Below are 24,678 nucleotides of genomic sequence, written 5' to 3' on the forward strand. Positions count from 1 at the left end.
AATGAATGAATATTTCACAAAGATTCAATCTTTATGAAATACTTATGGCGGGTGGACACACAAACAGTGCTGCTGTACAGGAACACTATAGTGTTAGGAATACAAACCTGTATTACTAACTCTTTAGGGTTGTACTCCCCTTGCAATGTGTCATATAAAAATAATTTAGAATTTTTTTGTTTTTAGGCATGTCCTCCCCTGATGTGGTCCCATCAAATGCTCCTTATAGAGAAGCATTGGGGACTGAAAAGTATGCGCAGCAGTGCCGAGCCACAGAGCCAAATTCAAGCTTCCCATAGGAAAGCATTATTTCAATTCCTTTGGGGGCTTTTGCGTCGCATGACTAGGTTTTACTCGGTCAGTAGCTGTCATTGTAACAGCCTTTGGAGGTGTCTATAAGCCTTCAAGGTAAAAAAAAATGTTTCTGTAAAACTGCAATGTTTTTTCCTTAAAGGGTTAACTTGACAGGACCAATTCACTGAGATGAAGGGACCTGTGAGGGGTTTTAGTGGTCCTTTAATTCAATCTTTTTTTTTATATACATGGTGTAATTCCCATGCAGGTTATTGAAGATCATTATCTGCAATAATTTGCTTCCAAGAATGGCTAGGACTTCATCCATCTCCATGGAAGCATCTTGTGATCCACACACTGATTAGCTCCTGGTGATTTGTGTAGTGGGATTTCAGAGAACTGTCTTCTATTTGGATTCACTTGGGATATTATCCAGTCCCTCTGAGACTAATATATGCACAATGAAGCTTGAGAGACTGTTTTGTTGTAAGCTGGCCTTGCTGTACTTGGCTTCCCATTCCTGAGCAGTTACTCACTTTGTGAGTGGATGAGGTTACAGAATATTAGGTTACAGCTTATAGTGGTGCGTAATGAGATTTCTGAGCATGAAGACACTGGGGCTCTGTTTCACTTTTAGCGGCTGGATCTGTGCTGCTCAGTACAGCTGTTTGAAGAATTGGAGTGAGTTGCAGACATTCCCTTTTATAAACGGCTTCATGTACCCTTAGTGAACTTGTGAATGATAACTCTTATGAAGCGGCTAGGCTCCTTGTTTAGCAAGGAATGAGTTCATTCTGGGGGGATGCAAACTTGTTTCTCAGGGAGGTTTTTTGTTTTTATTTTGCAGAAATGAGCAATGTCTATTCTGGCTGGTTTATAGAGGGCCCTGTGTGGTGCTAGTGTCAAGATGCAGCGAGTGCCAACATGTAGGGAATGTTAAGACTTTTCTGTCTTGGACTTGGCAGGCTTCACATCATTTCTCCTGCGATAGGAACAGACCCTGAGGGCTGTATTACACTGAAAGCCGTGGAATTTGATCCTACAATAACTACCTTCTAACCCATTCTTTGAGAATTCTACTAACATTCCGTTAATTTTCTCTGCATGTAATATCTCCATGTCAGTGTTGTGGGAGGCCACAGGTTAATCATGGAATTTCAGATTCATCTTTTACAGTGAAAGTATTCTTCATGGTATGGTTATGCTTTCTTTTGACCCATACCAGTTATTTTTGTAAACTAGCTGCGACCAAGCTTCAGAAAGCAGTTGAATTTATGCTTTAAGAGACACAGCTCAGAAGTACAGTTAAATAGCTTTTTGTATTTTATTTTATTTTTGGTTATAGCCTATTAATTGTTAAGATGCATTTTAGTTGTTTATTGGGTCACATTGTAAAGAACATATCTATACAGCAGTTGATTCATATGCATTATAAAAATATTAAAGGAAATAAGTAAAAGTTACTTTCCTTTAAAGCTGGGGTGCCCTATAGGTAGATCCCCAGATGTTTTAAAAATACAGCTTCAATTATGCTTTTGTCATTCTAAAAGCATTCCAAAGATAAGCAAAGCATCAAGGGAGTTGTAGTTCTATAACATCTACCTTTTGGGCACAATGAATTGGTTTTGAGGCCTGGAGATTCTGGACACCATCTTACGTTATGGGGTCAAACTGTTTTTAATTGGTGTAACCTAAATGTCTCCTGACGGCACCCATCCATTTGGACCTGCCACTAGTGGGGAATGTTCCCTTGGGTGCTGGTGATCTTGGCCGATAACTGGCTAGCCAAAAAGAGAAATGCTTTGGAAAGGTACATTCAAAACACCTGGAATGATGATGCCGTGCACTGATAATTGATGTGATCGAGAAGCTTTTCTGTGGGAAACATTCAATTAGCGGAGCCAAAACTTCACTACAAAAGCAACAGGTTACAAAAAAAATCATGCATGTTTGAGCACAGTCAGCCCTATAATTGACTTTGTCCTTCTAATTGGCCTGTCTCAGCAAGCCAATTATCTTGGAGCATCTAGAATTGTTTTCAATTCTTTTACGTATATGTTAGGCAATAAAAGATACAGTTCTAAGATTGATTACACAATTTTTCTTATGGGTGTAAAATTAAAGCATTCATACTTGCATTCTGTACATTCTTAACTGTTAACAGAAGTACCTCCTTAAGCTGCCTAGAAAATATCCCAAAATGTTGCATTTCAGTAGTAAGCTTTTTAGGAACTCTGGGTGGATGAGTCAATATGAGTTCTGCATAAGTAGCTTGTGGTGAAATAGATGGTATGCGTGGTGAGATTAGCACGCCGCTACCAGGTCATGGTACCAGATCATCTATTGAAGACTGTGTGATGATGAGTAGAAGGTGTGATTTCTGGGAAGAAGTGACAGAACTGGGCGTCAGAGAAATGTATCCTGTTGCACAACATTTCATATTTACTGAATGTTTCCGTTGAATAAACAGATTGGGAAAGAACCATATTAATCATGTGTTGCTTAATATTTTAGTTGTTAGAAGTTATAGCTTAAAGGCATGATTTGCAAACCAAGATTGCCAAGAATGCAGATATATTGCTTAGGCACAACTGAGAGTTGTTTAAGGCTGAATTTGCAGCTCCAGTAGTGCTTTCTTATGAAATGCAAGAATGATACCTGGATTTAATGGGAAAGAAATTCAGTGCAGGTATTACAGAATTAATCTAAGGCAAACTGAGTTGTAGAAGATATCAATGTAATAACACCGTTGTATGTGTAATATACAACAGGCTTGTTTATCTGTGATAATGAGGATGCCAGGATTGGGTTGCACCTTTTCTGTGTCTCCTGTCTCCCTTTGCACCAATAGAGGGTAACACACACTGTCCTACCCCATTACAATATGGATCCATTTTGAAATCCTATTGGTTTTAGGGTAAAGATTACTAATACAGGTTGTCTTGCTGAGATTCCTAGGACCACCTATTACCCTTGCACAATTTTCTTACTCCCAGTTACCTCTCACTTCATGTGCTATAGGATAGATCTTAAAGCGTCTCTGTAACCTCACACGTGCCTTTCCTCAATCGATTCTTATTCTCTCTCTGAATCCGTTCAACTTTATCTCCCTCCTCACCCCCTTCTTAAAATACACAAGGCAAAATACAAACTACTTTGTCAAACGGAGTTAAAATACATAAGTTAAAGGGCAGAGTTTAAGGTTAGCTCCACTTTTTTGTCAAGACTCATCTTGTGAGTCTCCCATGACCATTGGAGTAGAAGGAGTTTATAGAAACATAGAATGTGACGGCAGATAAGAACCATTCGGCCCATCTAGTCTGCCTAATTTTCTAAATACTTTCATGAGCATGCATAAATTGGGTGCTGCTGGGGCCAATTTATCAAAACCTTGATAAAAGTTTGAATAGACTGAAACGTCGACTTACATTGTGTGTATCACTGTATTTGCTCAATAAAGCAACAGTTTGGAATTCATTATAAAGACTCCAGAGTGCTCTCTGCTTGGATATATATATAATATGTGTGTGTCAAAAATACAGTAAGTCTGGCACTCTACCTCAAAAATCCACAATATGAAAAATATACTATGGTGCTGATCAGCGCTGAAGCTATATTCCCATAAAAGAGATGAACGCAATCACTGGATTCCAAATAAATTGTGCTTTATAAGTTTCAAAAAAAGTCAACGTTTTAACCTTTACGGTCTTGATCAAGATGACCGTAAGGTCGAAACGTTGAACTTTTTATGCAACTTATAAATCACAATTTATTTGGAATCCAGTTAGTGCGTTCATCTCTTTTATTCGCATGTCCGTCTGTCATATATAGTTATTGGGTAATATAGGAGATTCATCATTAGAAAAGTAGAAAGTGGGTGTTCATATCACCATCTGTGATGTGAGAAATAGGGCTTCTTTTGAGCCTCTGCACACAATACCAGCAGTGCTGGTGGTACTTTCTTGCAATTAGAGGGTCCATTGAGTCTCACAGGATTTTTCAGTGTGTTTTGTTTAAGAGGGCTCCAGTAGATTTTCTTTAAAGCGCCACTGTCCCTGTCTGGCGAATTTGCAAAGTCCCCCAATGATGGGTGCCGCAATCTTTGTCATGCTGCTCCTCTTCAATTCATGGCTCTTCAGCACCAGGATCCAACGTCACTACTGTACTCTCACGCATTTGCAAGAATACAACATTGAGGTCTATGGAGGATTCCGCAAGACCACAAGATCCTTCATAGACAAAGCCAATTCTTGGCAGCTGTTGGGATTGACCCTTGAGTCTAAGAAAGTCAGACGGAGGCGGAATACAGAGGCAAAGTAGTCCCTACTTGTGCTGTTTTAACTGTGTCCCTAAAAGTATGTAGCACGCATCAGTCCTCTTTATGGCTCTAGATATTGTAAACTTGTTTCAGCAGGGTTCTCCTTAACCTCTTGTCTCTTCTTCACATTTGTAATAGTTTGCAGAGGTTTGCTGTTTTTTTATTCCTCCTTTGTAAAATCGTTGAGTGCTGCACAATATGTTAGTGTTCTAAGAATGCTGATAATCCACACTATTGTTTCTATTGTACTCCATAGTCACATCTATGTCACACAGATTACATAGAACAAGCATCAGTCACCATCATTTTTCCCAGATCACTAACCGTATCCTTTGTCACAATCTCTCACACACAGTACAGAACATCCAGCAATAACCCTGGTCATGCTAACATCACACACTAACCAAGTGGGCAGAGACAACGCATTTTTCCCCATGTCTGTAAATTATATACACTCCTACCCACAGAGTATTGCTGTAAGTCAAATAAACAGAAGTATGCAATTGACTTTAATTCACTCCATATGATCACAAACATACCACAACAAGAGGACATTCTTAAATTAGAGGTGCAAAGGTTTAAAAATAATTTCAGGAAGTATTACTTTACTGAGGTGGTAGTTGATGCATCGAATAGCATTCCAGCAGAAGTGGTTGAGGTTATCACATTAAAGGAGTTTCGGCATGCGTGGGATAGGCATAAGGCTAACTACAAGATTAGGCCAGGGACTAATAAAAGTATTTAGAAAATTGAGTAGACCAGATGGGCCGAATGGTTCTTATCTGCCGTCACATTCTATGTTTCTATGAATTAAGCTATTGTATGCCTTTGTATTGTTCTGGACAGTAGTTTAAGTACAAATTGATTGTATCACAGGCACTGTTCTCTTGACTGCCTTATTCTGAACCAAATCATTTGTCAGCAAATCTCCTGCTTGGACACACATATGCGCAAACATGGTCATGCACATTCACAGAATACTGTGTAAAACTGAAATTAGGCCCAGGCTTTTTAATAGAGCATATGACTTGGGCATGTTTCGGTCATGATCTGTAAACTTTATTTATGATTTGGTAAAGATCACAGTAATTAGTGACCAAAACATTGCCTGGGTGATGTGCTCCAATTCCAATAGGAAGGCTGTTTATGTGTAGTGCTTGGACATAATTTGTTATGCATAGTATTAGTTAGCGGTTGGGGGGGGGGGGGGGGGGTGGCTCACCTCCGCTGTGTGGAGAACTACAGCTTTGATGTATAGAACATGCCCGTGCAGTCTCACTGCTCAATTCTCTACCATTTAGGAGTTAAATCACTTTGTTTATGAACCCTAGTCACACCTCCCTGCATGTGACTTGCACAACTTTCCTAAACACTTCCTGTAAAGAGTCATCTAAAGTTTATCCTTTCTTTATTGCAAGTTCTGTTTAATTTAGATTCTTATCCCTTGCTATGTTAATAGCTTGCTAGACCCTGCAAGAGCCTCCTTTATGTGATTTAAAGTAAAATTTACAGAGCAAGAGATACAATTGTTTAAGGTAAATTACATCTAATTGAAAGTGAAACCAGTTTTTTCTTTCTTTTTTTTCCATGCAGGCTGTATAAGCCAGGGGAGGTGTGGCAAGGGCTGCATTATGGAGGCATGAGGGGCCCAGGGGAGCTAGATGGTGATTTTAACACTATGTGGTCAAGAATACATGTGTGTGTTCCTGACCCTATAGTGATCCTTTCAGATAGTTATTTAGGTGGCTATAGTGTTCCTTTAATGCGATTTTCTGCATTGAACATATTATTTGATTGCAGTCCCCTGCATTGACTATTGTATTTAATGCACACTCCCTTTTGGTAAATAAAGCAGGGACGTTTCCGTCTTTCTTCTCTGCAGATAGTTTACAGGCAGTAGGTGTTAGCATATCACTATGCACTTGCTACCTGTGGTTTGAGGTTCGATTAAGCACACAGTTTTGAGAAGAAGCAGCCACTAGTTTAAAAACAAAAAAAAGTAATAATAAAAATACTGCCACCCTGTATCTAGTTGGCCCTGTTTCAACTCAATCCATTACGCTATTTCTCACTTTCTTACCATTCCATATGATTTGTCCTATTTCCCTTCTTTCAGTCTCCCAGTAGGTAATGTCACTATTTACTCACACCCATTCCATATATGAATGTTTTCCTCACACACTCTCCGTAACCTTTTTTCTGTACTTCATTGAAATATTTTTGTCTGTCTCCATAGCAATTCTCTTTACCAAACAGCGTAATACTTCCTCGCCATTCCATACCAATCCTATTTCCACGTCAGTCCCCTCTGCGCTTTTCTGTCATTAGAATTCCTTCACATCCTACTATTTCACATCAGCTCCCATTGTTCCTTCTTTAATTATAAGCTTGTTTGGGCACTGCCCTCTTCTTCACTTACTGATCCCGCATTTCATACAAGTTGTGTAAGAATTAAATGTTTGTCTTGTTAAGTTTTGTACAGCGCTGCAGAATATGTTGGCGCTATAATAAATCATTTCAATTCAACACTGGCTGCGCCCCTCATGATCTGTCACAATAAACGTTCTTTTTCCATGTCAGGTTCTTCCTTCTTTCTGCTTTGGTAAAGTATCATATCATCATGCCTCTAAGACCTGGAAATAGCACTTGTGTCCTAGGTTTTCCATTCCAGCTGCATGATCTCTATCTCTGTGCTCTCTCTCTCGCTGCTGACCATTTAGGTTTCTATATTACTGTATATTTCATTTTATGTTTTTCTTATGAAGCATACACGGTTTGGTTGTCTAGTTTTAGTTATGTATGTTACACTTAATTGTTCTATTTTTACCACTAGGAATAGTTCAGTGCTATTTTTGCATATATTATGTCCACTGGAAGCACCTGGTACCATTGCAATATTTTGCTTGATGTTCTACCGTGCAAGTTTTATCCCTTTGTGAAGCTGTATATGTTATTTAACAGTTCTCAGAATTCTAAATTATATTATTCCTTGCTTCCCCAAATAGCAGGTTCTAGTAGGGTGAGGTTATTTAAGGTGCACCTCAGTCTCCTCTGGTTATACTCTGCTCTGTCATAAGTAAATGCTAGCACAGTGTAGAAAGAATGTATAGGCTCAAACCACATTGTAAACGTATATGCATTACATTTTTACTAGTCATCATTTAAGTCCTTACTTGATTATAAAAATAAGCTGTTTATTAGATTATTTATAAACATGCATTACATTTTCCCCCCTCTTCTAGATTGATAATCAGTTTATTGCAGAACATGTAGATCGCTCTCTTGCCATGGCGGGTCCTACTTCCATGACTGAGATTATTTGTTTTAATGATCTCAGCCAATCAAATGCTTTCCCATTCGAAAGCATTGGGAGGCCATTCCATTGTGCATGCGCAGGGAAATGCCAATCTTAATCTCCTCACAGAGATGTGCTTAATCAGTGCTTCTCTTTTGGGAATTAAGCGCCTCCATGCAGAGCGTGGAGACGCTGAACACTAGTGCTGCAAACTTTGCAGGATTGACAGAAATAGCACCTCTAATGGCCCTCGGAGTGACTGCCACTAGAGGGGTTACTAGGCAGCAATGCAAACACTGCCTATTCTTCATATTCAGGGACATTCTAGCGCTGAGGTGGTGTTTTAAAGTTTTGGAATTGTAGACTGACACGGAGGTTTTTATTTTTATTTATTTTTTTTTTGCTGTTGACTGATTCTTGTGCTTTTTTTCTCATTATTTTCTACTTTCTTACTTTAAACATATTATATTATATTCACTTTGCACACTTATCTATTAATTATTCTCATGGCTATCCTGGAATGAAAACATGCTTTTGTTGACACTGACATTTTTTTTTATTTCATATTTGTAAATGTAAAACAAAATAGTGCAAAAAGGAATGAAACCTGGGTTCTAAAATAAGTAGGTCAGCAGATACAAACAAACTTTGAGTAATGATTAAATATAGTGACGGCAAAATTTCCACCATTCTGTTTGGACTTTGCTCTTATTTATTTATTTATTTTCTTGCTGCAGATGCTTTATTGGCCGATCTGGAATCCACTACATCTCATATTTCCAAGTGCCCTGTGTTTTTGTCCGAAGAAACCCCATATTCCTTTCCCAGTGGTGGTTATAATACATATCAGGAAATCTCTGTGTCGGCTGCTCCAGCCAGCGAGGCTCTCAATGGCACAGTCAGTGATTCATTGGATTCCTGGAAAGGCAGCTCATCTAAATACATCCAGCAGCAGGTACATTACCTTTACATTACATTGCAAAGTGATTTCAGGAATCTCTTTCCTTTCTTTTCAGCCATGTATGTTGTATGGAAGTGGCAAGCTTAAGGATGTTTCCAGAATTGAATCCAGCCTTTTCTGATGAATTTCCCTTAATGGGTCACTCTAAGAATCATAACCAGCTCATATTAGTGGTTACTGAGCACTTTGCTTCCGTCTCCTACAGCCAATCCTTTGCTTGTACCTCATTCATTGTGGAAGTGAAAGTCTGCTTTGTTCTGTCTACTGTTGAGGTAACAGTAATGGAAGAGGTACCAAAATATTAGGTGTCCAAGTAACACCACTGTACCACATTCTTGACAGGTCCTATCCTAGCAGCCTAATGCCTACTCCCTAGTTTTGGACCAATCCCTGTCACAGGTGTCTCATTCCAGGACCCTATTTAAAGGAACACTATAGGATCAGGAACACCAGTGTGTATTCCTGACCCTATAGTGTTAAAACACTATTTAGGTTGCAGCCCCCCTCTCCTCCCCCTTGCACCCTTAACCCCTTAAGGACACATGACGTGTGACATGTCACGATTCCTTTTTATTCCAGAAGTTTGGTCCTTAAGGGGTTAAAGCTGTAAAACTAACCTTTACTTCTATGGTAAAGTATTGGATTGGCTGATATTGTCAATTCTGATGATCTCAGGTGGGGGGCGGAGCCAATTGCTGCACTAGTAAATCAGTATCTCCTCATCCTCATAGACACATTGAATCAATGCATTTCAATGAGGTATGTTCAGCATCTCCATGCAGAGACGCTGAACATCCGTGTTGCACGTGTACTGACACAGGAAGCACCTCTAGTGGCCGTCTGAGTGACTGCCACTAGAGATGCCCCTAGGCAGCAAGGTAAACACAGCCTTTTCAACTACATGTAATTTTCTGGTGACTATAGTGTCCCTTTAACCTTTTCCATGTAAATGGATTAATCTAAGGGGTTAAGGTTAGGTTAAGTTGCTGAGATAGGATCTGCCAAGAAAGGGGTACATTGAAGTTGTGGCAGGGCAGGCATACGCAATGTATGATCATATACTGTAACTTAACCCTAATGATATTTGCCTAGTTTTGGTGTTTAAAAAAGAAAAAAAAATTAAACATTGCGTTCAGTGAGCACTGGAGGTGAGGAGGTGGACTTGGGCAGAACAGGCAGTGTTTACTCTGGTGACCATGAATGGCCAAGATCCACTACATCGAGCTGTAGTACTTCTGGTGACTAGTGTTCCTTTGAGGTTTCATAATAGATATATAGAAGTTGGCGATTATGTTTTCTGCAGACAATCCGTTACAGAAGATCCGTGACGGTAATAGCAGAATTAGTTTGTTGAATATATTACTTTAAAATCAAACCCATTGGGAAGCAGAAATTACTGGAATAAATTGTAGCAAGCAAGAACTTCAGTTGTCCTCGGTAAAAGTTATAGAGGAATTGTTTTTCACAAAGCAGTTTAGGGATATAACCCTTAATTTGCACTTCTGAACTTAGGATCACTCCGTTTATTTCTATTTTTGTAACTATACGTTAGATATACTCCTAAAGAAAACATCCAAAGTACTAGAAGAGTTCAGAGTCCTGGTAAAAAAAACAATTTATCTTAGGTAGTCCATGTAATAAGTTTGAGGGTAAATAAAAATAGGACACATCCTTCTCACAAGAGACAAAAAGGTGGAAGTTGAAGCTACGGTTTGGCCACCAAGAAAATAGTTGTGGTGTAGAGGAATTGGAGGGTGTTTAACACAGCCGTTGGTATGAATCATGTGATATCAAGGTAGCAAGAAACACAATATAAAAAAGTTTTAAGCCCGTAGTCATAAAGAGGGACTCGGTCTGAAGTGGGGTACAGAGATCAGTACTACTAGGCATGTGCATGGGGAAAATTTTCGGCTCGGCATTCCGCAGTTCGGGACTTCTCTTGCAGCTGCTTAGTAGATAACTCCCTAATTCCCACGGTATTAGGGAGTTATCTACCAAAAGGCTGAAACACCTAAATTAAAGATTACTTAGTATTCGTAAATTTTGCCCCTACTCACTATACCGCGAGTAGGGGCATGTCTTCTAAACAGTGCACTGTTTAAAAAAAACAAAAAAACGGGTCCCCCCTCCCGAGCCCCCACCCACATCGCATTGTCCTAAAGTAAAATAATGGGGAGGGGGAGGACATTAGGTCCACCCCCCTTATTCTAATTTAGGGCCACCACCCACCGTTTAGGGGTGGGTTAGGTCGTCCCCGTCCCCCCCCCCCCCCATTCTAATTTAGGGCCCCCATCCGCCGCTGGGGAGGGGGGGGGGGGGAAGGACGACAATAGGTCATCGTCCCCCCCCCCCATCCCAATTATTTTACTTTTGGGCCCCCACCCGCCGCACAGGTGTGGGGGCCGGAGGAGAGGACAAAACGTCCCACGTCGCGCGCCCCCCCCCCATTCTAATTTAGGGCCCCCACCCACCGCTCATGGGAGGGGGCCGGGGGGAGGACAATAGGTGGTGTGTGTCCCCCTTTATTTGACTGTAGGGCCCCCTCCCGCTGTTCGGGTGGCGGGGGGTGCAATAGGTCCCTTCAGGTTAGAAGTCTCCACTCGCGCGGCACAGGCTGCTCACTGTTTAATAGACATGCCCCTACTCGCGGTATAGTGAGTAGGGGCATAATTTACTAATATTAAGTACCGTAATCTTTACTTAGTATTGGTAAATTTGGCTGAAAGACCAATTTAGGTCTTTCAGCCTTTTAGTAGATAGATCCCTGATACCGTGGGAATTAGGGAGTTATCTACTTATTCATTCCTGTCATTACATTGACTGGCCAAGTAACTTACATTTTAAATGAATGTATGTTACTTGATTGTTGTAAGTGTTGCACATGCTTACAGCTGAATTCTGGCTATGTTTTTATACTTTTTATTTAAAATTGTGTACAGTGTAACATTCTTCATTCTTCCACTGGGTAAGTTTATTAGTTCTTAGGCAATACTGTGCTTCGGAACCTCGGCATTTCGGAAATTTGGTGACTCATTCACATTCGGACCGAAACGAATTGCACATGTCTAAGTACTACAAAGATGGTGACTAGTCTGGATGTTCCCAGGAGTGGCTCAAAGACGAATTTGCTGGGAGAGAAAATAGAACACACAAACACAACCTCAATATGAACACTAATTCCAGAGTGTAACATTTCAAAATGTGAAAATGCCCACGTGGTGTTTCCTTTCTTTGTGAATACTTAGCACATAACTTATCTGTTTGTCATTTAATTTTTTTTATGAACTTTTCATTTGGGAAAATATTTTTCTAATCTGTCTGGCATACACAATAGAAACTAGGGACAAATGTGAAACACAATATTTGTGTTTTAGCCACATACATGAAATCTGCTGTAATTACATGGAATGATGGTTATAAATAGATATATCATTTTTACTACTGCCATCTCTGCTGGTCAGAAGATGTGGCTTTTAAGATCTCCTCACCAAAACGTAAGATGCCTTATGTGGTTACTTTGTTTAGGTGAAAGGTAGCAATGTTAAATATTCTATTGATAAACAACTTGGTGCCATGTCCAGAAGTAAATGGGGGGACGGACGGACTAGGGGGCAGGGGAAGGGGGGCATGGGGTGTATTTACCAATGCGGTACTGGCGACTTACGGGAAAATTCAGGATGCTTCTACCCACACTCAGAATTTTCTTCAACAGATCCCTACACACCCCAGTCTGTGCATAGGGCACTAAAAAGTACAGCACAGCAAATACAATAGCTAACTTTTAGTTAGCGATTTATTTATTTTATTTCACATTTTTTATTCTTTTTATGTGCATATAGTTTTACAACATCGACATGCAATTGGTACATAAAGTCAAAATTTGACCAAGTGTAAATCTGGAAACATATATTTAGTTAGCGATTTGGTTGTGCTAAACATTTAGGAAGGGATAGTTACTCCAGACAAAAAAAAAAAAAAAGGTTCTCTCTCCACAATGTACTGTTTCCCTAACATATATAATCTTAATGAAATACTGATTAAGTCTGTTCTTTGTCTTATGGTAAAGGCTGATGTTGACATGAGTCAGAGCTGTACTGTCAACTTTTGTCCAATCCATGCAGATGTCACAAATGACAGCTGTGGAATTCTGGCTCTCTATGGAGGATTCCATGGGATCTCAGTGTTGCATGTGTGAGAGTACAGCACTGACGGAGCTACTGGCAACTGAAGCATTAGAAGTAAAAATGGACATGCAGCATATAAGATGGGGCCATGAGGGACAAGACTTAACTTAAAAGCTGAATATAATGCAGAGTTCAGACATGTTCTGGTAGTTATTTTCAGGTGAAAGTGACTGCATGGCACACATTTTTGGGGGGGCAGTTGTAACCGTCTTAGTGTTGGCTGCCTGTGTTGTTTTGCCATGTGACAGTCTTCTTTTGCTGTGTTTCAGACACCCCTGTACAGCTCCTCAGCCTCCAAGGAGGCTGTGGGATCTCCCAGCACCGGAGAAGAGGAACATGTGTACAGGTATGTTGCAACACCTCAGCATAACCACTTCCTCTCTAAACTGCAACTGAAGAGTATATATTTAGTACCACTTCCTTCCACCGATCTCATATTTCTTTGTCTGCTGTAGTTTCCCCAACAAGCAGAGATCTGCAGAGCCATCGCCCACCGTCATGAGCTCATCTCTCGGCAACAACTTGTCTGAGCTGGACCGTCTTCTCCTGGAACTAAATGCTGTGCAGCAAACCCCATCCAGCAGCCTGTCTGCAGGTTAGTAATGACTACACAATTCGTCAATTTAACTGTAAAAACTATTCCTTGTTTTCTGATAGTGGTAAATGTGTTTGATATCTATCTGTGTGTTGCATTTTTTGATAATTGTGGTACATTTCACCCACATTTTATAGTCTTTCAGCCTTACATTTTCAGATTTAAATAGCCCTTCCAAGGGGGAGGCTTTGCTACCAATGTGGAAACCTATATTACAGATAAGGCAAGGTGCTTCATAATTTAAAAAAATTCAGGGATGCGTGTCTAGTTTCTTTCATGCACCGCTGTCATTCATCTGTCAGTAGGAGCCTGTCACATAAAAAAATAATCTTCAGGTAGCTAGATATAGTATGGTATATAGAGGTCAAGCACACAGGTATTTAAAGTTACACTGCTATATTGTGGGTTGTACAGGACTGAATTCTCTAATGTAAACTCCCCAAAGGGAGTGTGTCTCTTTGCACATGTCTCTTTGCATTTATTTTTATTCTAACAGGTGCAGTAAGTCCAGCATATTTTTATAATCTAGTTTTCTTCCTCACAGATGATCTGAGCAGAACCCTAGCTGAACCCACAGTGCCTGCAACTCTCTATAGTGCCTCAGACAGCTCAGTGTCTGCAAGTATGAAGAATGTGCCAGCCACAAAAGAAAAGCCTAAACGTAATGGTGCCCGTGGGATCGAGGATGTCCGTCCTAGTGTGGAGTCTCTTCTAGATGAGTTAGAAAGCTCTGTGCCCAGTCCAGTGTAGGTTTCTCCTTGCTTAGTCTCAGTATTGTTACACTTGGGGGTTTGCCCCATGGCTGCTGTTTACATACATTCACAATATAGTGAATCTGTCTATGTGCTGCTCCTAGAACCATTTATATTGCGCATGCACCATGCACAATCCACACAGACAAAATTGGAAAGATCACCCAGAACTAAGTGGTCCAGGCTGCCTGATTGATAGTCCCGTTGGGAGTTCTTGTAGTGGCATAGTGTCAATGGTGTTGTTTTTTTATTTGTTGTTTTTAAACACACAAATTCCTAGCGCTATAAACCACTCTCAGAACTGAGAGTGGACTCAGGAAATTCTAACCACCATATACTTTGCAGTAACGCAAATATGTTATGATGCTTATACTGACCTTTTAACTGTGAGCACATTAGGTCACAGCTGTTTAATCCTGCTTATTATGTCTGTCCTGCAGTCCATCGATAACCGTGCCGCTGGGTGAGATGAACAACCCGCAGCGAGTCACTTCTAGTCAGCAGCAAACCCGGATCTCTGCTTCCTCTGCTACACGTGAGCTTGATGAGCTGATGGCCTCTCTGTCTGATTTCAAGGTAGATCATATTGACAATATGCAATACTCTGTCTTAACACACTTCTTAAGTGTTTCTTTCCCACAAGCATCCCATATGTATAAAATTTTTGTTTATGTTCCAAAGCTCTTGTTCCATGAACATCTTTCACATCCAGAAAAAAATATGCACACACCCATCTATGATGGTATGTCTCCTGTGAACCTTGGGTCTTACATTTCCTGGAGATATGACAGACAAGCAGAATCAGAGAATTGCACTCTGAAAGCCAAGCCTACTAATAAAGTGACAGGTATTGGAGACAGGAGTGTGTGAGGCACAAGTAAATTTAGTGTATTCGAAGAGTGAAGGCTGGCCACATGGAATCTTAATTAGTCTCTGCTCATTATTACCAGCATTCTGTGTAAGGTTCCCTTTGTCTACTTTTTTGTTACTCTGTTACAGTTTTTAGAACTGGACTTTGCAACATAAATTAGTATGTGTGTTCCTACACAGGAGACTCTCTATATTTTTCCATATGTCCATGCGGCAGTCATCACAAATTGTTAGTTGCCCTTTCCTCTCAAAGAGCAGGTAGAGTTGAAAAGGTTAATAAACTGAAAATGCACACTCCAGTCCCATTTTCCTCCATTCCTAGAAACGGTTTTCTGTAAGTCACATGTTTTATTATTAATTTCTTAAGATATGCTGTGATTCATTTCACCCATCCCGTAGAAGAGCACTTTGAGGGGTAATGAGACCATATTGGAATGAAATTTATGCAATACATTAAGCATTCATATAACGAAAACTTTGTACAGCATAATATACAGAAATTAGCAATAAAAGAAAACAAGCACATTTAACACTGTTAATGACTAATAAATCCAAATATACAATATGCTTTACTTTTTTCTTTCAAACGGAGATGGGGTGCTTTTGTTTCATATTCAGGATAACAACATGGTTTTATATTAACCAACTCTAAATGTTGAAAAAATTATAATTAGGTCAAGTCTGTTATGTTCCTGCAACATTATAAAATCACACATGGGTTAAAGAAAAACAGTGTTAAGAGTGCAGGAGTTGTATATATCCTGTCACATATTACCTGTACTTGAACATACTATCCCACTTTTCCATTTACAAAGCCTTGCAGAAACAAAAATTGAGCAATACATATCCTTTTATGTTTATATATAATAGCAATACTAATCTACAACATATACAATTTAAATATTAAAATCCCAATACGAGTAAAAGTTGCAGTGTATGTATCTTCTATAATATGAATCAAAGTGTATAGATATGTAAAAACAAAACTAATAAATTAGCAGTATATACAATGTATGTTTAAAAGTCACAATATAAGTGAGAATTATAAGTGCATGGATAGTCTATATGGGTGAACAAAATCACAGTACAATATGAGCCAAAGTGTACCTATATTCAAAGAAAAATAGCCCCAAAAATAGTAATTGAAGAATGTAGTAAATATGTTTGACTTAACAGTGATACTGTAGTGGATGGTGCAGAAGGAAACATTCTAAAGGAAAAAAAAATAAAAAATACACACTCACTCACTCACTCACTCTATAAATCCAGTACATTCATGGAATGAGGAGAGATGTCACTCAATATAATTGAATTAATTGAGGTTTTTTTTTTAATTAGATACTTTAAAATTAAATCTGCAAAAAATCCACATAAAAGGGAATACATTTCACTAATCAGAGGGTTCGGAAGTGCGGATTCAAGCCACTCCTCCAAACCCTTTTGGTTGAGAGACGGGAATCTTGCTTCCTGACTATGGTGACATCACTCGCACATGCACAGTGCCGTCATGGTCTTCCACGGAGAATTATTGCATTCAGTGATTCAATGGCAGAATCGTAGGTGCATCGCGGTGAGCGCAGTGCCTGCTTCTAAGGTCTCTAATGCTCCTCTGAGGAGCAATGGATGATCCGTCATCCTTGAGGCACACACCCAGGATGACGGAGAGGAGTTTGTGGCAGTGCTGAGGGAGACTTGGTGCTGTTGAAAAGGTGAGTAATTTGTTTGATTTGAATTATTTAGGTTGATTTTTATTTTTTTAATTGAAAAGGGTCATCAGGGCTGTAGTGTTAGGAATCCATGTGTATTACTAACGCTACAGTGTTCCTTTATGGCTATGGTAGCCGAACTGAAAACATAGCTAACTTTTTTTCAGCTTGGCTATTTTGGCCTTAAGTGTGAAATTCACTTTGAATTCCTGACAATTTTCACTTTAGTGAATACAAGAATCACTCTGTGTGTATGTTTTGTTACAACCTTCTCCTCTAAACTGTTGCACTATTTTGGTCCATGTAAGTGTTCCTCTACTGTGCCTGAACCTGTGGTGTCAGTGTGAGTGACTGGAACTGATTAATACAAATGCTGCATACCATAGATGTTTACCAGTTTGTCTCATTTTACATGAGTAGGCTGCTGCCCTGTTTTGTTGGAAAACTGAATCTTTGTGCTATATGACATACCATACCATGTCTGACACTGGACAATTGTGTGTGTACATTGTTCATGGATTCACTGAGACCGTTGCTTCTTGTGAGTTTTATCTAAAAGTATTGAATTAATGGAACACTATAGTGTTATGAATAAAACATGTATTCTTAATGCTACAGTGTTCCACTATTTATTTAGGTGATCACCCTCATGTGTTGTAGTAAAAAAAGCATTTTTGCTTTTAGCTTTCACCATGCCAGCATTCAGAAAGCATTGGGAGGCATGTGTGCATACACGGCAAATTGTTTTGTTAAATCAATCAGCATCTCAGAATAGAGATGCATTGATTCCATTCTGAATGTCGTTTTTGCAATCTTTGACCCAAGTAAGTCCCACTAATGACTGTCTGAGGGACTTGGCCAGCAGTGTAAGGAATTCTCGCTACTAACCCTGCAGGGACCAGCTATAAGGCCCAGAACCAGTATATTAAAGGAACACAAACATGTATCCTGACCCTATAGTGTTAAAACCACCATCTAGCCATCAGATCAGGGGCAGAGCCAGCACAATTGAAACCCTGGCCAGTCAGCATCTCCTCATAGAGATGTATTGAATCAATGAATCTCTATGAGGAAAGTTCAGTGTCTGGATGCAGAGGGAGGAGACACTGAATGTTTGAATGCATTTTAGGCAGCCATGACCCAGGAAGGATCTCTAGCAGCCATCTGAGGAGTGGCCAGTGAAGTTATCACTAGGCTGTAATGTAAACACTGCATTTACTCTGAAAAAGGTGTTTACAGCAAATTCAATAAACTGTCGTTGTTCTGGTGACTCTAGTGTCCCTTTAAGCTGTAATGGTTATGGAAACTATTGTGTCCTTTTAAGTCAGATACAAGAGATGGAAATCTTACAAGAAAAATTAAATAGGTGGAAACTTGTCTGCATTCTTAGGTTGGGAATCTTGGTTTACTTTTTGCAATGTTTTTTTTTTGTTTATTTTTCTATTCATCTCAATTCTCTTTTTAGTTTATAAAGCCTTATATGAACAGCTGATACCAGCTGTACCTGTTCTTTTGCATTAATGAACCATCTGCCACTTATAAATCAAGCACTAGACAAGGAGGCTTCCTAAATAGCATTATGCTGAGAGTCTTGTTCTTTCTTAGAACGACTTGGCAATGGAACAAACATTCATTGTGCATAGCAGTAACTGATGGGGGGGGGGGGGGGGGGGGGGTGAGAATACATGTGTTTAGCCTGAACTCTTAAAACAGTTACAATGATATAATGATGTTCTATCTTTGACTTTCCTTTCTATCACCTCTCATGCAGACTTGCCACACCTTTTCTGAGCCAATTTATGACGTTTGTAAAGGCAATCCTAACATGCCTACTGCCCAAAGCTCATTGTGTACAACACCTTTGTGCACAATGTTGTGCAATGGAAATGATCTCCCACCAAGCTGCAGTCCTTCAGTCCTCCTGCGTATAGATGAGGAAGAGAGTTCTGCTTTAGTGGCTCCTCTAGACAAAGAGCCTGTCTCACTTGTTTGTAGAACAGGAGTAAAGGATGCAGGATTTGTACCTGGCAGTGACCAAACTGTAAGTAGCCCTTGCAGCCCCATATACTCAAATTTTCACACGCCTTTAGCAAGCTACAGGGGTGTTCCTGGTCTCAGGAAAGAAGACCATAATGATTTTCATTTGGCATATTCACAAGAAAAGCCTACAGTTCATTCTGATCGAGTACATGATAAATATCCGTGGCAACTGCAAACTACGTTACCTGAACATGCTAACTCTGAATTTGTAAAACGTAAAGAGAATATGAGTTTGGATCTGAATAGTCTCACATCAAATGCGAAAGAATTACAGTATTCAGTTCTGGAAACTCCAGATGCTTATAAAATGAATCAAGATCAAGAGAATTTTAATTCTGAAATGGAATTACTAAGTATGCAGGAAGAGGTCAGTAACTCTAATGGGGACTGTGGACATTGCAGGAGTGAAAATCCTCTACTGCATACCAATACGTTTGAATCGTCTTGGACAGAGGAGACACAACAAATTCCGATTCCCGAGATGTCTTCGCGGGAAAGGATCTCTGCTTCACGACAGGCAAGCACGAAGTTTGGTTGACATCCTTCGCATGACACCAAATGCATGTCTAAATTTTACTTCTGTTTCGGTCAGGTGCATGATATGTTACGGGAAATAATATAATCCCTTGGATAGTTTTTTGGAAGTCCTTGACCTTTAACACATCCTACTGTGTTTTCTGTAAATCTTATAGGAAGTAATACCTGTGGCATGATCGTTCAGTGTACACATTAGGTTTTTCTGTTGAAAATAGGGAAAAGTGTCCGTGTCGCTGCATTCAATTGTTTGCTGTGGATTTTGCAGTTTTTCGGCTTTCTCCTGTGAGCCCATATCCTTAATGTTATGCCTTGTTGTTCAGATGAAATCTGTTATTAAAAGGACAAAAGAAACTCCCAATGTACACCCCATGTCCCGTGATTTGTCCCCTCGGAGAAAATATGGCCCAGCCATATACAACAAAAGCCACACTCAGGACCGTCTGATTGAAGAGCTGCATGGACGCTTTGGAATAGACAAACAAGAGACTTGCAAGAGCCCAGAGGATAACTGGCTGACAGAAGGAGTGATCATCACATCTCGGCCATCTAAAAATATGGAGCAGCCAGAACAGAGGATTGAGAAGGTAGAGCAGGAAAAAAAAATGTAGGCAGGTGATGTGGTGTGTTTTATGATTTGTTGTGCAAAGACTTGCCTGGAAGGTTTTGGAGCCTGTGTGTCTTGGAAGATAAGTGGGATCACTGAAGGGTATAAAATGTACGGATGCCCAAGATGCTTAAAGGAAATAATCTCACAATGCTAAGCTGTATTTTGTCAAATATAATAGAACGCTTAAAGCAAACTAACATTTTTTAATAGGAATCAATCACACACAAAGTAAATTCACACCTTAATGGTTGGTTTCCTACTGCACTCCTAGTATTGGTGTGATTTACATAATTCTGAGATGCAGTTGGTATGTCCTCATGCAACTTGTATGAGTAATTACGTGGATCTGTAATAGTTTCGATGATTTCCTATTGTGATACAAGTAAAAAGTGACTTCCTCCCTGCTTAAATTAATTTTTTAACTTGTGTCCAAGTTTTCAAGGAACACTCCAAGCACTATAACTGCTACAGAGTGCCTTGGCACCCTCCCAAATAGAGTAATCAAACCATTATAGAACAGTTTTACTTCATACCTGGCATCCACCTCCACTACAGCCAACAGGGAGCCCGAAACTCTGTTGAAGCTAAACCCAGTGTTTCAATGTTTAGCTCATTGACTTGAAGTAACCAGCTGGCACTATCAGCCAATGAGCTAGAACCATGCAACTAACGCGCCCCTCCCAGAATGTTGAGTACAACCATTGTTTACAGATTTTAATTTCACCCATTAAAGAGTTGCATATAGAACAAAGTACTGGACACTAAACACAAGTTAGGAGTAAATATGGATGTGCCATTTAAAACCTCTATACATTTTATTCCAGTATTAATGCCCTAGATATGCTGGAGCTTGTGTAAACCATTGTGAGTAGCTAGTCATATTTTCTTTAAACTTCATAAGTTTTCTCTGCTGTGTATTCAAGTGGCAAACTACCTTGGATCCAGATGTACTTGGATTACGCTGATGTACTACATGGGTGTAAGGTAGACTTGGCGCGTAGACTATGCCTTTTGCGAAAGAAGGGATGGATACAAAAAGTCCTGACAGGCCCACTTTAACTTTGAACATTTTGTGTCTACATCCCTAGAGGAGCTAGACTACTCTTCATCCAGTTCTTAAGCCGCAATATCATTCCACAATTTAGGTATTTCCTAGTTCTGTATCTTTAAGACTGGGTTGGGAAACACTGTCTTATAATTTAGTGTTTTGGGAAAGCATTAGCATGTGTTCATTTTTAAGGAGGTAATTTTTTTTTTTTTCCCCTTTTACGTTCCTACCATTTTTTTCCCCTTTTCCATTTAGATAATTATACCTCCAGATTCTCCACAGCTTATGAGAAAAATATTTCCAGGCACATCTTCTGTTGGCTCAGTTGTTGGAACCAGATTAGTATCTAAGTCGACATCTCCAGCACAGCCACCTTCTTTCCTCCCTCCTCCAGCACCTCCATTGCCCCCTCTATCAACTCCATTCCGTTCCCATGCCTTTAGTACATTTCCCCCTCAGCCCTGGACCTCCAGGAAAAGATATAGTGATGATTACCAGGATTTGTCTCAGACTGTCCCAGCTCAGGAAGACCACGTACAACCTCCTCATGAACAGATTCCCGCTGGCTGGTTCTATACTACCTCTTCTGTGAGATCTTTGCCTCACCGCAAAACCTGTGTCTCTGTTGGCTGCCAGACTGACGATAATCCACTATTTCCACCAATTCAGGCATGGAACTTGTTAATTGTTCAGTCCTTTGTACAACATAAATATGTTAACATTTTAGAATGGTGTTTATAACCATTACTATGCTTGATAGTCGTCGGTGGTGTATGTAATGTTTTGATGAGTAAGAAAGCCAATCTAGTCTTTTAAAGGCATTTCCTTTACATACTGTAGAATGTGTCCTCTTTGAAATTCACGTTGTTAATTGCTTGCATTAAAAATTAGCATGTTGGACTTTAAGCAGTAGATTAATGTTGCGGATTGAGAGGTAAAATATGTTCCTGGACTGACAAGTCCTTCTTAGTATGCCATGTACCTTATTTTGATAGTTCGAATGCGTCACTTTCCTACCAAACATCTGTTTTAAACCTCTTCTGTTTTCTGATCTGTATTCATTTCCTTCCAGATGAATTCAGCTCTCACCTCTAGCGATTCTTCATTACTTGCCACTCGCCCTCCTCCAAGTCCCTCAGTCTCTGACAAGGCAGGTTTCCCAAACAGTGGATGCTGATTGGGTTGTGCTTGTTGTGCTTACATTGCCCCCTAGTGCCTGCATCTATATATTAAACCACATTTTTTAATGTTTTTTCCCCACAATGTTTTGGTTTTGATTCAGTTGTCAACCATAACACTTGTAGAGATTCTAGTGGTTTCTAAAAAGAAATGTCCTGTTTGCAGTCGTGTGATACTGCAATTGTTTGTTTTGTTGTGAAATAACTTTGCATGCTGTCTTTTCAGCATGTTTATATATTTATTTCATACTGCTCCTTCTAAATAATTTATTTCTCTTTATTGTGGTCTCCAGTTAGTTGTCTCCTTCTGTTCAAGTCTCCCTGGGCCAATGTCTGAAAACAGAAACTTGATACCTAATGGTGATGCCATCGATGGATCTTCCATATCTTTTGTTTTAAACACTGAATCACCCTCGGTATTTAAAAATGTTAAGAACACCTTTTTGAGTGCTCATATTTGTCTGGATCTGAAGTAGATGCCTCTCGGGGATGATGTCTGTATCAAAAAAATAATAAAAAATATATCTATCTATCTATCTATATATATATATATATATATATATATCTATATATATCTATCTCACCCAAAATAATAATAATAATTATTTTCTTGGTAAATTTGTTTTTCATTGTATTTTACATTGTGACAATTCTTGAATATTTTTCAGTTCATGGCAGGGAAGTCTGTAAGCAGTTCCCCTCCCTCCAACACACCCAAGCCTGGCAGCCAGCTGGATAACATGCTGGGTAGTCTGCAGTCTGACCTCAATAAGCTGGGGGTTGCAACAGTGGCCAAAGGAGTGTGTGGTGCATGCAAGAAGCCGATCGCTGGTCAGGTAAAGTATAATTTGCTACTGTTGGGAAAAGCCCTTGAAGCCATCCATGCCATTTATTAAAACCGTTTCTCTGCAGGTTGTCACAGCGATGGGAAAGACTTGGCACCCTGAACACTTTGTGTGCACACACTGCCAGGAAGAGATTGGGTCCCGCAACTTCTTTGAGAGAGACGGACAACCCTACTGTGAGAAGGATTATCACAATCTCTTCTCCCCACGCTGTTTCTACTGCAATGGGCCCATCCTGGATGTAAGTTCTAATGCTTAAACGATTGTAAAATATGTGAAGATTAATAATTGTGTGTGTATATATTTTGTGTGGTAGAAATGGTTTACTTTTTTTTTTTTAACAGAAAGTAGTGACTGCTTTGGATCGGACATGGCATCCAGAGCATTTCTTCTGTGCACAGTGTGGAGCATTTTTTGGGCCAGAAGGTAAGTATCCTTGACAGGCCGGGCCGTAATTGTTGGTACCAGATGGAGATCCATATTGAATATATGTACATTCTATAAAGCATCGGTTCACTCTGTCTTCTAGTTGTACTCACATGTGGGTGGACTTTTTTGGGTTTCCTGTGCTCTAGTTCTAATGCATTAGAAAGCACAGAAGGGATACTGTAGCACAATCAAAGAAAGGGAAATTTGCAAATGTGCAAATATGATGTGCGTGTTCCAACCATGGAGACCCGTTGAAAATATAGTGGGCAAGTCCTTTTTGGGTTCTGTCCAAGAGTTAAGTATTGATTTTTCACGTGCAGTCCTTTTAAAATCAATAGGCAGTAGGTTTTTGTTTTTGTTTTAATTAAAAAATAATGTTCTTGTAATTAAAGTGCTACTGAACATGTAGGCCATATGTACTACATTTTCCTTTTTCTCACCACCTCCCCCCACCCCCCTCCTCTTCCCCCCCCCTATAGGTTTCCATGAGAGGGATGGAAAAGCTTACTGCCGCAAGGACTACTTTGATATGTTTGCTCCTAAGTGTGGTGGATGCACTCATGCTATCCTTGAGAACTACATCTCTGCCTTAAATACACTCTGGCACCCAGAGTGCTTTGTCTGCCGGGTATGGATCTTTTATTCAAAGCTTTATTTTTTATTTTTTTTTCTCCTTTCCCAACAATGTTTACATTTTTTTCGCTAGTCCCCTGTTGTTATTTTTTTACCTGTTTTAAACATAGAAACTTGCTGCTATGCTTCTTCTCACATTGTATACCGTGCACCTTGCTGCTATGCAGGCTTTTTATTTTATGCTATATGTGTTGTGAGTGTCCGCATAGTATACAGTGACTCTCGTTGCTACACTGACCCTCAAGTGCTATATACCGTGCATCTGATTGCTACGCATACTGTCTCACCATGTAGAATGTGCACCTTGCTGCTACTGCTTGCCAGTTCTCTCATATAGTATTCAAGGGAGATATTAAGGCTCCGGCTAAGTAAGTGTTAGGCATCAC

The 24,678-nt window shown here is 39.8% G+C and overlaps 1 protein-coding gene across 2 annotated transcripts in view; it reads left to right on the forward strand.

Annotated features, from left to right (window-relative positions):
• Positions 1-24,678, forward strand: part of PXN (paxillin) — a 51,171-nt gene that overhangs the window by 22,643 nt on the left and 3,850 nt on the right. Inside the window, exons 2-15 of one of the 2 annotated variants that reach the window (XM_063454594.1) lie at positions 8,645-8,862; positions 13,322-13,398; positions 13,508-13,647; positions 14,192-14,393; positions 14,840-14,975; positions 18,747-19,532; positions 19,873-20,136; positions 21,463-21,876; positions 22,280-22,361; positions 22,683-22,801; positions 23,054-23,221; positions 23,298-23,471; positions 23,575-23,656; positions 24,139-24,287. In XM_063454594.1, the coding sequence (XP_063310664.1) occupies positions 8,645-8,862; positions 13,322-13,398; positions 13,508-13,647; positions 14,192-14,393; positions 14,840-14,975; positions 18,747-19,532; positions 19,873-20,136; positions 21,463-21,876; positions 22,280-22,361; positions 22,683-22,801; positions 23,054-23,221; positions 23,298-23,471; positions 23,575-23,656; positions 24,139-24,287 (3,011 nt within the window). The remainder of the gene's footprint in view (positions 1-8,644; positions 8,863-13,321; positions 13,399-13,507; positions 13,648-14,191; positions 14,394-14,839; positions 14,976-18,746; positions 19,533-19,872; positions 20,137-21,462; positions 21,877-22,279; positions 22,362-22,682; positions 22,802-23,053; positions 23,222-23,297; positions 23,472-23,574; positions 23,657-24,138; positions 24,288-24,678) is intronic. The other variant, XM_063454595.1, reaches the window with a different exon arrangement.

This window comes from Pelobates fuscus, chromosome 5, assembly GCF_036172605.1.
Source record: "Pelobates fuscus isolate aPelFus1 chromosome 5, aPelFus1.pri, whole genome shotgun sequence".
Lineage (NCBI taxonomy): Eukaryota > Metazoa > Chordata > Amphibia > Anura > Pelobatidae > Pelobates > Pelobates fuscus.